At 46.2% G+C, this 16,327-nt stretch overlaps 2 protein-coding genes across 5 annotated transcripts; both read right to left on the reverse strand.

Moving 5' to 3' along the window:
- Positions 1-697: 697 nt before the first annotated feature.
- LOC108919692 (PDZ domain-containing protein GIPC1) lies at positions 698-9,134 on the reverse strand. 4 transcript variants are annotated; one of them, XM_018727908.2, is made up of 7 exons: positions 8,830-9,134; positions 5,488-5,878; positions 4,281-4,466; positions 3,933-4,113; positions 2,428-2,534; positions 2,162-2,243; positions 698-2,040 (listed from the first exon to the last, which is right to left on the reverse strand). In XM_018727908.2, the coding sequence occupies exons 2-7, from the start codon at positions 5,782-5,784 to the stop codon at positions 1,889-1,891; spliced, it is 1,005 nt and encodes a 334-aa protein (XP_018583424.1). In that variant the 5' UTR covers positions 5,785-5,878; positions 8,830-9,134; the 3' UTR covers positions 698-1,888. The 4 variants fall into 4 exon arrangements, with proteins under 4 accessions (XP_018583424.1, XP_018583422.1, XP_018583420.1 ...); XM_018727906.1 differs by lacking the exon at positions 8,830-9,134 and adding an exon at positions 8,476-8,542; XM_018727904.1 differs by lacking the exon at positions 8,830-9,134 and adding an exon at positions 8,376-8,516.
- Positions 9,135-12,180: 3,046 nt separating this feature from the next.
- On the reverse strand, positions 12,181-16,234 carry dnajb1b (DnaJ heat shock protein family (Hsp40) member B1b). The gene is made up of 3 exons (XM_018728001.2): positions 15,866-16,234; positions 14,258-14,817; positions 12,181-14,070 (listed from the first exon to the last, which is right to left on the reverse strand). The coding sequence occupies exons 1-3, from the start codon at positions 16,074-16,076 to the stop codon at positions 13,840-13,842; spliced, it is 1,002 nt and encodes a 333-aa protein (XP_018583517.1). The 5' UTR covers positions 16,077-16,234; the 3' UTR covers positions 12,181-13,839.
- Positions 16,235-16,327: the final 93 nt, after the last annotated feature.

A 16,327-nucleotide genomic window follows, 5' to 3' on the forward strand; every position in this document is an offset into this window, starting at 1 on the left:
AAAAGTACCAGCTAAATACCCACTGCAAAACCAGACTAAATGAATAAATGTATAAATGAAACTCCAAATCAAAGCATTAGTGTATTAAGATCTGAATCATTCACAACTTAAAGCAAAACTAAATGACTCATCTTTTGTTTCACTTCATAAATAAATGGAACATGTTACTAGTGTAATGTTTTGTCCACTTTTACCCTTAAGTTACAATGAATGAAAGCTTTATATAGATATCCCTAGACTAGGTTCAGTAAAAATCTTGAATACATCCATGAAAATGTATGATAATATTTTCACTAACTTTGACCAACAATAAAATTTTAAATTGAAAATGTCTCCACAAACTATTCAACTCACCCGCTAAATGACGTAACAAACGCCAATTGTTTACCGATTCATCACACATTGCTATTCTGTTTTGATGTACTTTACTGCCATCTCTCTGCTCGGAGGGTAAATATAGGTCACATATGCCACTTTAAAACATCCTTTTTAGAAAAAAGTGGGTGAAGAAAACACAATAAAGCAGAGCCAAACAATGAACCCGTAAAATGTCACCTTAGAGAAATTAGATAAATGAATAAGGAAAAATTCATGGGCTGCATTACAGACATTGAACAATCTCAGCTGAACACATGCCTCATACAACACTTAGTTACACACACACACACACACACACACACACACACACACACACACACACACACTTAGTTAATTTAGCATTTATTATTTTTTCCTCCCTAAGAAAAACGTCTCTGTTCACCATTAAGAAAAAATATCACATTATGGAAACAGTGCTGTAAATATAAATGTAATTAATACTGTCACCTATCAAAACCACCATCTGCCACAGTCTGCATGAGATTCAGTCACCAGCTGAAACATGATCTCTACTACAAGAAATAATTGATAATTTCACAAATTTCAAAAGAATTGTAACAAGCCCATTATAAAGATAGAAAACTGTGTGGACTATTGAGATATTTAAATTTTAAAAACGTGACCAACGCATCACAGGGTCTTGCGTTTGGTTAGTATGTCTGAACGTACAGTAACGGAGGCCACCTTGTTTGGGTGTTTCTTCAATTCCATCCGCAGAGCAGGAAAACAACACAATAGACAAAGGGATTTTGAGATTCATTTTCAGTTCCATACGAAAAACCATGTGTGCAGCACACCACAACACAGTACAGTACAGCACAGCACAGTGAGGACCAAGATTTATTAGTGTGGCTCTTCAGTCTATGTTTGTGGTCATGCTTGAGGTATTTTGTCTCAGTTGGGTCTCAGACTAGGTCACGGTCTAAACTGATTGTCCATCAGTGTTTCTGAAGAAAGTGCAGTCAAAATCGTGTCTCTCTAAATGAACTGTCTCTGTGGGTCTTCCACACCATCCCTTCAGCATCTCACCATGGTCAAAAACACAGAATATAGTCATTTGTACAACCATTGCCGGGGAAGAGTATGATAGAATGCACTATAGGGCAGCCTGTGCGCATCCACCTCAGAACCGCCTTCCAGGTCCAACAGGTGACGCACATGGAGCCCTGTGCTGATGGACACACACACAGTTATGGAGCGGCTTCTCTGCCCTTGTAAATAATGCGGTCTCTAGTGTAAAGCAAAGTCCCATCAGTAACACTATGTCTGCCTTCTGTGTGCAGTGACGTAGACACTTGGCTGGACTCTTACTCTTAGAAAATAAGACACTCGCTCCATCTTCAGCTTCTTTGTCTCCCAGCAAAAAGAATGCAACAAAACCCAGTTACACCCAACGAGGGATTCGGGGTGACATCTAGAGGCATGTTTGCACCAGTGCTAGCTGTTGGTACCTGCCCTTGGATGCAGGTACTGAAACACGCTGCCCTTCTGCGCCCTGCTACTGCCACAGCTACAGCCGGCCGACCTTCGCATCACCGATTGCACCCCAGACGTCGAACACGAACTCGTCCGGGAAGGCAAAGTCCCCCAGTGTCTCGTCCAGGGCTTCCGCAAACTCGTCGGGGTTCCGCTTGTCCTTCCCCAGCTCCACCATGGTGGCCGCTGTGCAAGACAGAAGACCGAGCCAGTTGCACGCAATACGGGAAGCATAGGCGCTTTTACGCGTGTGAAAGGACTGAACATGTGCAGACAAGGAACGTGTCACGTGTCAGCAGGTGCTCACCCAGTTCACTGTCCCTGATCCCCATGTAGCTCTCCAGGAGGTCATCCACCTTCTCAATGGCCTTTTCCTCAAACGCTGTGGGCTAGACAGGGAAGAGCACATTTATGCCACCCACACCCCACACCTATCTTAGCCTTACGAAAATGTTGTGGAAACACAGTGCTCACTATCAAACTGCTTCATGGAACACGTGTCTCCGTTAAACCGCACAAATGTGCCGATAAGGCAGCATGCAAATGGGAGAGAACGTGATCATGGAAACACACCAGTTCCTCGACCGTAGCGGGCCCTTTGGACCGCAGGCGCAGAGTGCCCCGCCCTGTCCCCAGCAGCACAGCCCCCCGGCCCCCGCCACCTCGCTGGCTGATCATGTCTGCCAGAAAGCGAAGGAAAAAAGATAACCACACAAAGATGGTTTCAACTTTACCACATGGCAACATACAAGCTACTTCACTCAGTTTCGCAGCTAAGCAGCATCATCACCATCATTAACTATTATTTATCTGACACTTTTAATCTCTGATGACATGCAATGTTAGACAGTGAACTTTATAAACACCCCCCCCCCCCTTACACAGCAGGGTATTCTTACTGCATCATTTCAGGCTAAGTACCTCAAGGCTCCTACAGCAGGTGTGGGATTTGAACCCAGGTCCTCTGACTGCAAGAAGAGCTCTAGGCCCCCTGCTGAGTATGTTACTGAAACACCAGCAGTCAAGTACCTTTCTCAGTCTGTCTCCTTAACCACTGTGCTCCCTTGAGACCCAAGAACAAGAGAGGTGCACTGGTAATCAGTTACCGTAGTATAAGCGTATGTGCCAGTACAACTCTAAGAACACACTGAATTTGTACTACAGGAGGTTCTCTCACACATCGTTTACCTGTCACTGGTGGCGACTTCACAACGATTCTCACTTTAAATAACACTATAAAAATACTGCATGGGTTTAGACCCCAAGCAAAAGGTCCAGGTATTTAAGGAGAAAAAGTTAAGTTTTAAGTGTAAACACTTAAAGTGTGTTATTCATCTGGGTTTTCTGCATTTACTATACGTAAATACCCAGAGTCACACATTCTCCATAGCTCTTGGGATAGGATGCACCTGTACCACATATGACCAGCTTATCTTTCATACACACACCCTAGACCCTTCATGTTTAGGAGGTTCAGGGCACAAATTTTACTGCGAATAAAAAAAAAAAAAAAATTACTGGAGATAGCTTGCCATTACTCTACAGACAGTGAAAATTTTTATCTTAAACATATATATTCTGCAATAATGAAATAAATTAATTGTTTTTACCTCACTTCCACATGTAAACTTTAAAAGTCTCAGACAGATAAAGGTGACAAGGATTTTTAAAAAACATTGTAACATTGCATTGAGTCTTTTTCTCCTTATGGTGCCAAAGCACACACACACTGGCTGAAGCCGCTTGTCTCGAGAGGGGTCACAGCGAATCGGAGCCTAACCCAGCAACACAAGGTGCAAGGCTGGAGGGGACACACCCAGAACGGGACGCCAGTCCGTCACAAGGCACCCCAAGCAGGACTCGAACCCCAGACCTGCCAGAGAGCAGGACCTGGCCAAACCCGCTCCGCCACCGCGCCCCCAAAGCAATTTTTTAAAATAATTATTTCACTGAGAAGAGGAAGAAAGGAAAAAGAGTAAAACCGTTTATAAAAAATACAGAAACATGAAAGTTTTCATGTAGATATTCATCACTTATTTCAGTTTAACTTTAAATGTTGCTCACAAAAACACACTTACCAAAAGCCTTCATGGGCTCCACCAGCTTGAGCAGGAAGTTCCGCCCTTTGGGCAGCTCCTTCAGCATCTTAGCAACTTCGTAGTGTCGACAGCCAATGAGAATCTTCCCATTGATGGACTCAATCATGTCCCCGACGCTGATCACCTGGATGCGATCTATGACACTGCCTTCCCGTATTCTCTAAAACAGGGAGGCGCATGCACATCGGTATGACTTTTGGTCGCCAGCTCCACAAACATACCAGCTTTCACAGCTAACCTGTGATGCATTTTCTGGCCGTTTAAAGGAGGTCCACAAGCGTTTCTCACACACTTCTTCTGCCCCTAAGAGCATGCAAACACACCCACCTTGATGAAGGCGTATCCGGCTCCATTGTCAGTGATGGTGAGCCCCAAAGCGTCCTCGCCCTTAAACACTTCCACCTCCTTCTTCTGACCTTTAACGTGGGCAAAAATGAAGTCTTCGAGCCCAATCTGCCCTCCGAGCAACTTGTCCATGTCCACCTTGTGTGTATTCAGAGTGCAGAACAGGATCTGTGCACAGGAGGGGGGAGAAGAAAGACACCACCAGTGTATTTAGTGGTTACATGACTGGGCAAAACAATTTTTCTGACAATTATGTTATATACTAAAATACTGGGCAGTTTTTTCCCCAAATGTGTACAATTAGCCCCACACACAGGCTTAAACCGCTTGTCCCGAGCGGGGTCACGGCGAACCGGAGCCTAACCCGGCAACACAAGGTGCAAGGCTGGAGGGGGAGGGGACACACCCAGGACGGGATGCCAGTCCGTCACAAGGCACCCCAAGCAGGACCCAGCCAAAGCCGCTGCCCCCCCCCACTTCAAAACATTTGCTTTGAATTGTTAGCCATCACAACTCACATGTGACTAATTCAATAAAATAACTGTTTTTGGCTTCAACACTTGCAAAATACACAAGCCCCTTGCCACACTATGACAAGAGACCAAAAAAAATGTGCATACTATAGTAAACCCACCCATTTGTCAAAGCAAAGTCACAATCTGTCAACAGTACATGTATTAGCTGAATAGTTTCCACAGAAGTGAGCAAGAATAAATTGAAAAAGCCCCTTTTATTGTAAAGTTTCAATTAGCTTTGAGCTACGGTACGTTTAAGTTAATGACAAAGTAAAAATACGTCGTCTCCACAAACTGCTATTGAATGCTCACATCGTTCCACATCTTGTTAATCATGTGCAGCACTCTGGAACATCAAACATGAGCTGTAAACATTGTGGAAGTTAATTGATTTAAGGTGATGTCTACCTGCTACTCTGCCACCTACTGGCTCACTGCAATCCCTCTGTGACAGACAGTAATTTTCAAGAAGGGATGAGTGGAAAAAATACTATTAAAAATTAATGAATGGCTAAAGAATGATAAGCAATTGTTTATAATCACTGGAGACTAAGTAACATCACCACTATTACATGCCTGTGATCATTCAGGCTACTAACAACAACAACAACAACAACAACACTAATAAAACACATCTGTATCTCAGGCCACTCCTGCTCTACCTCGCAACCCACCTCCGATGGGGTGATGGCAAAGGCCTCACCAATCTTGGTGTAGAGCTCCCGTACATTGCTGAAGCCCTCAATTCGCCCTGTGGGACTGCCATGGGCCAGCTGGGTATGGAAGATGAGACGAGGTCGGAGGCTGGCCGGAGGGGGGGGCAGCCCAGAGCCCTGTACAATGCTACCTCCGCCGGTAAGTCCATCTGCGCTTTCCATTCCAGTCACATTCAGCCCCTCCCGGACTGGCTCCGCCTCCTCATTCTCCACTAGCGGAGGAGCCTTTTTCCTTCTCCCCAGCCCCAGGGGCATCGTCCACACGAGGGTGGGGTGTCCTACTGTCCTGGTGTGATGGGCTGTGGCTCAGATAGCCCAGAGCACAGCCAGCGATGGTACCGGTCCTCACCTGAAAAGGTAGGAGTGGCAAAGAGAGCAGAGTCACGGAGAGCATGACACCCGGCACGTGGCAGAGGACGTCCGTCCCTACTCTCCGTCCCCTCTGTTGCAGGAAAATAAAGTCGTGGGTGTGGTGGTGCTGCCCGAGAACACACCAATTTGCCGCTCAAGCTGTTCCTGCCAGTTTGCGGAAGGTCATTAACAGCGTTATTACAAAACAAGCTAACAAAGAGCCTTTGTGTTCCGTTTTGTGCAGATGCATACAAGTCCTCTCATGAGAAGTGTACAAATAAAGATTTACAAAGTTAACCTATATGCTATTTGTTACTGAGCAATACGAGGATGTAAAACATAAAATATCAAGCATCAATGAATACATCATAAATGTAAGAGTAATATTTTTCGCTGACTGCCTGTAAGACACAAACTGGACTCCACTTCAGCTCATTTTGTCTGCATAGAGCCTTTCACAAGGGGTATGAAAAGTAAAAATAAATAAAATATAAAAGAGCTCCAAGAGTATAGTGACAAATGTTAAAATGAGAACAGAGCCTCCACAACGATACACATTCAACAGGAGCAGAAGAAGCCAAAGAGTAACAGAGGAAGTAAAACTCCTAAGGCTGGAATGGGAGGAAACCCCCTGGGGGTCCTCAGGGCCACTGGCTGCCCACCCCTGTTGACCTCAGGAACACCATGAAATGAGGTGAGCATTTACATTAACTCACCTTACCTTGCACTCCTCCAAAGCAACTTACAGCATTAAGATACTTGCACTGATATACCGATTTACACAGCTGGGTAATTTTCACTGTATTGGATCAGTGTAAAGTACCTTGATCACAAATAATACAGCAGTGGGTGGGATTCAAACCTGCAACTTTACAGTCCAAAGGTCACAGAAAACAGACATACATAATCCACATAACAGGGGGAAACGTGTTTGTTTAGAAGTTTACAGGGGGACCCAGGCACCACTCTGGAAAAGTACCCCATTCATGGTGAGCTGGGAGGGACGAGACTGTTTTAGTACCCATGTCTCTCTGGCAGGAGTGTGTCCCACCCAGAGCCTGCAGCGACACAAGAAACCTAAAGCTGCAGAGCGGACTGACGGTACATTAGAACCGGCGACCACTGCGCCCGCTCTTCTGACAGCTGAGAGCAACACGCAGCAAGACAGTTTTGTCCTTCATTCAATATTAACACGCATCACAGTTCCGTGACCAAACGTAGCAGAGCCCCCTGGGATTGGGCACAACTCAAGTCCTGAGCGCCTGGGACATACTGCGCCACAGCTGCAGTGAGGAACGGACACGGAGGCTGAAGTGACAAACAAGTTATACAAAGAGAGATGGCAGCAGGTCACTTGGTGCACGGAGTCTGGACGTACTTGAACCTGACACCATTTTTTCATTAATATTACAAGGAGTACAACAGGTAACCAATATACTGTGGCTGTAGAGGCAACAAAAGGTCTGGAGAAGGCCCTCAAACATGCCAGTTTAGTGAGATTTGTAGCTTTTTTCCACAATGCTGTATGGACGTGAAATGTGGACACTGAAGGCACAGGATGGGACACACATGGACTCCTGGGAACTTTCTCCTCGAGGAGACTTTATCAGAACAGCGTGGACAAGCAGGACAAACAAAGGCGGGCTGGACGTTCAAAGGAAGCCACGACTGCGTTCGCAAGCACGAATGACGACGGTGAGGTTACCATACTTTGGACACATCTCACTAACCATCCTCTGAGTGTGTACAGACAGCCCTTCCAGCAGTGAACACACAAGTGGAGGACGGAACCTTCTGGAAGGACTCTGTGTGCGGTCAACGAGAGTCGGCACGGACTCGACGGCACTCGACCGCAACAGCTAGAGGCTGCAAATGCAAGAAGAGCAGCTCAAGATGCCAACTAGTTTTCCAAGCTAATCACTGCCCCTATAATTATTAATAAATTACTTTTTTCATTTTCAGCACGAAAAGAGCACGATCAGCAGACAGCAGTTAGTTAGAGGCACCACCTGAAGGCTCCAGGTTTGAATCCCACCTGCTGTGGAACCCTGATCCAGGTACTAGTTACCCTCAACTGACATTGACATTCATTCCCCAGTTGTATAAGGGGTAAATCAGGGTAAGCTCCTTCATCATGTACAAGCATAACTGTTATGATAACATGATCATGTTGAGTTACCGCGGAGAAAACTGAACAAGTTTAATAAGTGAACAGACACACGAGTCCACTTACAGAGTACTCACTGAATGTGAATACTAGTAACATCAAGTATGTTCCCAAAACTGGTAGTGGTACGCAGTGGTGGTGTGTGTTACCAGTGAGTGTGTGTGAAGACACTAGACTAGTCTACAGGCAATAACACACCGCTATGAGCACCATGCAAGAGACTGGTCGGGGTCGGTGAGGCAAATGAAATATTTTACTACATCTACTAGTTGTAGTAATTTAAACGCAGAGCCGACGACGAAGCGCCTCATGTTAGACCCCAACAGACCCGTGTTCCCAGGAGAAGCGGCTCCAGCACAGTCTGTGTCCTCAGCTGAGCATTTTCTCCATCGAAGGTGCGAAATTCGAGGGCCTGACGAACGAACTACCTTTAAACACACGAAACGGAGGGGCACAGCGCGAGCTCTTCCGTCACAAACTCTGCGTGTGGGGCTGAATGCGCCGTTTCCGGTGAGGGTGGGACTTCGTCGCGGACCTCCAATCAGAAACGCCCACCAGACGGTCACAGGAAGTGGTCGGGGTTTGGGCGGCACCGCGTTCTCGTCGCCCCGTCAATCACCGGAAATGGCGAGGATTTCTTTTGACGGCTTACACGATTACAGTTCGCGGGAATTTGATGTGTATCCGACGAAAAGATGATGATTCAAGATAAACGTCTCAAACGTTGTTAAAGCCTGAGCTGTGGCGTGGCAGTACATTGTTGTATTGCGTGCCTTACTTACAGTGGTTTCCAGAGCGATGCACTTACTCCCCGGCCGGGCTCCATCCTGAGTCCGTCAGTGCGGACAAGTGAAGTTCGGCAAGAAAACACGACCGCAGCAGAACAGTCACGGTCACAGTGCGACGCTGAGTGACTGACTGGAGCGGGAGCCAGAATCACGGCTGTTTGCTTTCATTCCAGTTGTGAGCCTTAAAAAGCTATTGCCCGGCGGCGTGTGTTGTTTCCCCCTCGGAGTCCGTGTGACGTCACGTGTCGTTTGGATTCACATTTTGACATCGTTGCTTGATTCTGTCTCACTTCACTTGTCCCGCAATATTTGCCTCTTTTTCCCATCTGACCACCGTGTCTGTGTTTCATTAAATTGATGTCCGATGGAAATGTGTCAAGAACGCCACGTGACTGTCAGGTGCGCAGTTGATGGACGGTCGTACCGTGGTGTTACCGTGGGGTTTTCTCCAAAGCAACTTTCAATGAACTGTGCAGTGTTATCAGCTCACACACCTTACTCACCAAGGTGACTTACACTGCTAGATACACTACTTACACTGGGTCGCTCATCCATACATCAGTGGAACACACACTCTCTCTCTGTCACTCACACACTATGGGGGAACCTGAACAGCATTTCTCTGGACTGTGGGAGGAAACCCACGCAGAAACGGGGAGAACATGCAAACTCCACACAGACCGAGCGGGGATCGAACCCACGTCCTCTCGCACCACCGAGGCGCTGTGAGACAGTACCGCCTCTTTACCGTTAATTTTTGGTCCACCCGGTGAGACATCGGCTTCGGAGAGCACTTCTCATGAACCCATTATGCTCGCAATTCAGTTTTAAAAAGCACTTATCATTACACCGCGGGGGGGGGCGTGATTCCATGTCACGTGCACCAGTGACTGACTTCTCGGTCGTGGTCGCCCAGTGCGAGGGCGCTAACCCACCATTACAGCAGTACAAGGCTGCTCAGGACCTTCGAGCGCAACAAGCGCTGACCCTGTCTTCCTGGACCCATGAGAGGAAATGGGGTGTGTGCAGGTGCGACCCCCAGCAAGCCATATCCTTTGCTGGGAGGCGCACGAGGGAAAGGGAAAGGAAACGATCCCCGTCAGAACACGTGGGGTAACGGTGCTGAGGTATCTCTGACTCCCTGGGTATTCCTCCTCCAAGTGTTAGCAATGGACAGTAATAACATTAGTACACCCCCGGAGACTCCAGGATAGGGTCCAGTCCCCCACAATCCTTAACCAGGAGATGCGGTTAATGAAAATGAATGGATGGACTGATACTTGGTTTTTCACGCATCTGGCCCATAATTATTAATACAACATGTCATTAGTTGGTCTGTATGTTCATATATTCAACCCACAGCATTTGGTCCCAAGCGATAAATTGAGACCCATTTCGAAAACTATGCCTGGTGACCGGGCAGCGCGAAATACTGAGAGACGCACTGCATTGTGGGAAGTGTGTACCCACGCTCTCAGTTGCATTGTGGTACTCTGTGGTCTTGCCTGCTATTCACATTTGTGTTTGCACCTAATGTTATACACCACTTTACTTAAATATTCTGCTGAAATTAAATATGACATCAATCAGGTTATTCCACACAGCTTACCGCTGAAAGCTTATTTTTAAAATCATTAAGTTGGAACATTTGGCCCAATTTTGAAGATTCTATTGATAAACTTGGGTGTAGAATAGCAACAAGGCTTTTTATATTCATGCTCATGTTTGATGCTGTAACTATGTGTGTGATTCAAAAAAGTTTTGCAGATGACATGGAAGAAAAAAATGTTCCTATTCTGTTTTTAATGAAGTCACAACTTCTTCTGTATGATTGCATCATTTAGAGTGAACTTCTGAAGGGCTCAGAAAGAACTGGATTTTTTCCCCAGGAGAAACAATGTTTGTAGGTAATGTCATTATCCCATTTTCCAATATTCTGAAACTTTTCAGGAATGCATTAGGACCCATTGGTGGGGGGTTTAAATGTATTAGTCATCTAATTTATACAGATCTCTCTATCACACATGCTGACTAAAAGGTTTAGGGTCAGTCAATATGGAGCAGAGCGGCTCGCTGGGGTGTGTCCGCTCGCTTGTGTGTTTTGACCATTGTGTATGAGCACACTTGTCTATGCTGATCATACAGAACCATTCACACGGGTTTTACCGCAGTTTCCAGAGTTTTCTGTGGTTAACATTAAGCACTGCAAGGACCATTTGCTTGGTCAAAAAAAAAAAAAAAAAAAAAACATGGTAGGGTCAATACCCAGTGTCTGCATGCTTTAAAAGTTGACCAAAAATCAGGAGTCTGGTTTACTATATTACACATGATACTTTGTTACCAGCATATTTAAGTGCAATGAAGAGTGAAGCTGCAGCAGAAATTGGCATTGCTGGTACACAATGACAACACGGAGGATTAACGGTCCTTTCAGTTTTATTTTAAAAAGTTTTGCATACCAGCTGTACAAAACCTTACATTGACACTTTTGAACCCTTCATTAATGAAGATTTGATGACAAAGGCACTAAATGCCTACATAACCTGAAATGTGAAAGTAATCAGTGTTGCAGATGAGACAATTGAAGTGCCCCATCGCTGTCACCTACATGGTGTACTGGTTAGAGCTGCTACCTTGCCCTCAAATGACCCTAGTCTGAATCCCACCTCCTCCTGTGGTACCTTTAAGGAACCTACTGTAAAGTGATACAGGAAGAACTGCTGTGTTGCAAAAAAACTGTAAAGTAGCTTCTTGTCACTTCAAATGAAAGCATGATAAAATAGGTACAAACCACTGCACTCATGAGCCATATCTGAACAGTTACCCTGGAAAGGGAGAGAGTTTAGACAAAGGCCACACCAGAACCCAGTGTTGCTTGTCATTTTGCCCTCTGGAAACATCCTTAAAAATGGTCCCTTCTGGAATGTGAACAATTTCTCACCTGAATGACTTGAGTTGTATAATTTCAGTCCCCCCCCCCCCCGATACTTAGACTCATAAAAGCAAAGTGAGCAGCAGGTGCCACAGTGGTTTGAACCATTAACTTACCATGCAAATGATGCCAAGATCAAATCTCACATCCTGCAGTGGTAGGCCTACAATCAAGGTACTTTTGTCAGAATTGATAGGATTGACCTTACCATATAAATGGGTAAATTACTGTAATGACAAACCTAGTACTGTAATATTCAGGTAAAGCCAAGTAATTTTAATTCTCAACTGCCATTTAGCACCCTCAAAAATATTTACTGGAACAATAGCACATCTAAAGAGAATACATTTATTCATTTATCTAATGCTTTCTCTCCAAGGAGACTTACAACTATTGACTCACTTATACAGCTGGGTAATTTCACTGAAGCAATTTCAGGTAAGAACCTTGCTCCATGGTACTACAGCTGGAGGTGAGGCTAGAACCTCAACCCTTTGGTTTAAAAGGCAGCAGCTGTAACCACTACACTACCAACAGTTCTGATTAAGGTTTTTGGGCCACATCACATTAAACAGCTCTAATGATAAACCTTCTGGTATTAAAAAGACCAGACAACATTCTTTATTACTCTTTATTTCTAGAAAAAAAAAAACTAATGAAAACCCATGTGTGACCATTGCCAAATTTACAAGTTACAACATGAAAATTTCCAGAATGGCTGTTGCTTGTCCATTAGCAGTTAAAACCCTTGGGATACATTGAGTTTTTAGAGCAAGTACAAAAACCTGCTAAACATTTTGTGGAGGAGTCCAGATCAGGATCTGGACACAATCTTTTTCACCTTCTATAATGGTAAGGAATGGTACTGGAACTAAAGCAGGTCACCACAGGCATATGAACCCATCTGTTTATTTATAAAAAAAAAAAAAAAAATATATATATATATATATATACTGGAAAGTTCTCTTCCCATTGCTGGAATACCAAACAAGTTCAAAAGTCCATTAGCTTACATACCCATATAGTTATCACTCCAAATTACACTTCTATGGGACAGAATCTGTCCCAAATAGTAGCATTATATACAAACATTGGTCCACTATGTAACTGAGTGCTTTAACCAACCCCCCCAAAACAAGTTTCTACATAAGTGCAAAAATAAATTGCTTACAAAGAAGAAGTGTTCTGTTCCCTCCAACCCAGAAACTTTACAAGAAGACACCTACATGTCCACGTGATGCATGAATGGGATGAGTCATGACAAGCTGTCACCTCACTACACATGTTGAGTCATGCAACACAATGCACATGCAGTTGCCTGGAGGGGAGCAAGTTGAACTGACTGGGCCCCAGCACCATCTGCAAGGATTTAGTCCCCAGTCAAGGTGATGTCAACATCATCCAAGATAAGCGAAGCATTAACAATACATGAAGATGGACACCAATGTACACCTGGTGAGAGGTTATACCGCCAACATCCACTCAGTTCTCACAGAGGATACACAGAACTGTGATAAACCCCTGGGATCTTGGAAGAGGTGTTAAGCAGCAGACTCCATTTCCCCACACAGGTAACAGAGAGATGTTCACCTGAACTGCGGCTTCCCGTAAGAGGCCACGGCAGTGATTACTGTCCTTAGACACTCCATGATCTACCTGGAAACACCCGCTCATGCAGCAGGGTGTAAAATGACAAAGTCCCACTTGGAGTAATACTAACCTTGTCAAACAGGAAAACAGCAGGGGGGGGAAGAGAAAAAAAAAAAAAAAAAGTATGCACATCTGCAGCAACAAGAAAAGCAAAAGCTAACCATGCTTTCAGCTGTTTACACAGCTCCATCAGCAGGAAGCTCATCTTGGAGACAGGTTGTGGGGAATTCTCAAGTCTTGAGACAATGCATAGACTAAGAGAGGAGTCGTAAATTATATAGTCATATACGGCATTTCCAATATTTAATGCCTGAGCTCAGAGGCTTTGTTAGAGTCTGAGTTGCAGCCCCCAGGTCACAGGGCCCTGCAGTGGGTCTGGACTACATTTCCAAATAAAACCATCCACACACTGCAGTCCACGTTCAAGCTGGCAGCACGCGGCTCAGCGACTCGCGGGCGCTTTGGCTCAGCTTGTCAGGGAACTTCACCTCAAACTCCACCACCAGGTCACCTCGCTTCTCAGGACATTTTGGCAAGGGCAGTCCTTCCCCTGTGACCCGCCTCTTCATCCCTGGGCGCACAATGTCCTGCATCGTTACAGTGACCGTCCGGCCATCCAGAGTGAGAGCTTTGACTGTGCAGCCACATAGTGCCTGAGGAAACAGCAAATCAAGGTTAGAACCCAGTGTGCAGCAGGAGACCAAGGGTCTGTCACTAACATACGTAAATGTCACACTTGATTGTTTGGGAAAACCCCATCTGCATAAATATATAACATTTTAAGCAATAACCTTCAGGACAAATTAAATGTGTAAAACTACTACATGGCGAAGGACTTACATCTCTGAGAGAAATCTTTGCTGGGTAGATGATGTCAGAGCCGTCCCTCTTGAAGACCTTGTGCGGCTTGTCCTTGACCACGAACACGATGTCAGCCGGGATGTTGGTGGGCGTCTCGTCACCCTCTCTGGGGAAGGTGATCTTTGTGCCCTCCTTCCAGCCACGCTTTATCTCCACCGTGAGGATCTTGTCCTCGGTGCGTGTGGTGCGGCCATCGGGGTTAAGCCGCCGGTGAGAGATCTTCATCTTTTTTGTGCAACCCGAGAAGACCTCCTCCAGGCTCACTTGGAGGTCATGAACAACAGGGGGGTCTTGTTTCTTCTGTAAGCCACCGCTGATGCCCCCTGGCCGCCCGCTAAATGATCGGCCGAAGCCACCCATGCCAAAGTTCGCAAATGGGTCATCGATGTCCATGTCATCATCCGTGCCGCCGTTGCGGGAAAAGAAGATGTCAAAGGGGCTGCGGCCCCCAAAGAACTCTGCAAACATGGCATGGGGGTCTCCATGGAAGGTGTAGTTGAAGTTGGTGCCACCTGCACCAGAGGCACCTCCCTTCAGCCCTGCAGGGGAAAGCAGCTGGTCACTTGGGTAAAAGGAACGTGAAACCATCCGAGCTCAGGAAAAGCAAAAAGCCAAAGTCCGTATTATTTACGAATGGCTCATCTTGACTGAAACTAACAGCCTGCTGTCCCGTAAGACTGAGCACGCGCGTTCCGCGCATAGAAGACGTCCGTCAAGCCCGGCGCGCGCGGTGAGGAACCGTTCGTGGCGCCAGACAGAAAGTTCCAGCGCGAGGAGAGTTCAGCGCCTCAGCGTTACCGAACAGCCCCGCTCGTCCTCCAAGTGACACAACACCGCTTTTACACATTAAATCTCTTTCAAAACCTAGTTCTATTCATTCATCCAGCCAGGGACTGCAAGCGACCGCGTTAAAACCGACAGTGAGTGAGTCAGCTCCCTTCCAGCATGATGTTCCAAATGCGACAGTAGTTTCATCGAGTTGTACTCAGTACTGCTTGCGTTACAACGAACTTGCAAGCCTTTTTAAGAGTGTGATACATTTCAACAGCATTTTAATAAAACTACTTAATTTAAGAATATTATTTCTTCACGTTTCAATATTGAATATATATTGCTAGGAAAATAAGCCAGGAGGAGACGGGGGGGAGGGGCATTAATTTACGCACGCGCGCGCCGTTCGTTTCCAAGTTTACCACGGCTTACCTCGGTTTACCTCAGCACTCTCTGCCGGTAGCTTCTCGAAGCGTCTGCTAGAACCGCGAACGTACTTTAACCCTTATAATCAGCAACTTATCGAGCACTTTTCGGCAACACTACACACACAGCGCTTAAATAAATAAAATAGACTCCTGTTCAACCGCCAGTGAGTGAGCTGCTTCTAGCGTCTCCAGAGTAGAACCGACTCGCACCTTTGGAACTTAGTTTGACAAAACAAGATCAGAGTATCCTTCCACCAGTCCACATCGGCGCCATTCTACCCCGATCGATACTAGTACTACTGGTTTTTACGGGAGGGCTTCTCTCAGTCCGGGCCACACCACCGGGAAGGAGCAGAACCAAGTCCCCCGGCCCGAGCCCTGCGCCTACCTTCCTCGCCGTAGCGGTCGTAAACGTCTTTCTTCTTGGGGTCGCTGAGCACGTCGTAGGCCTCGGCCACCTCCTTGAACTTCTCCTCAGCGTCCGGCGACTTGTTCTTGTCGGGGTGGTAGCGCAGCGCCTGCTTACGATACGCCTTCTTGATCTCCTCCTCGGAGGCGCCCCTGGAGATGCCCAGCGCGCTGTAGTAGTCCTTCCCCATAGTCAGTCACTCACCTACTTACTTACTCAGTCAGCTAGTCGCCTAACTAAGTCTCACGCGGCTGTAGTCACGGACACGCACAAACTCCGCGGGAAGCAGGGCGCGCCTGGCGCCCGCGCGCTTTTTCTATCCGCGCAGAAAGTTCGAGAAGTACCCTCCAGGCTCGGGAACGTTCCAGGCACTTTCGACCAACTGACGCGAGCCTGTCTGCGAGCTCCCGCCCTCTGTGTGACGTCACAGTGTAAGACACG

Source organism: Scleropages formosus, chromosome 1 (assembly GCF_900964775.1).
Source record: "Scleropages formosus chromosome 1, fSclFor1.1, whole genome shotgun sequence".
Taxonomy (NCBI): Eukaryota; Metazoa; Chordata; class Actinopteri; order Osteoglossiformes; family Osteoglossidae; genus Scleropages; species Scleropages formosus.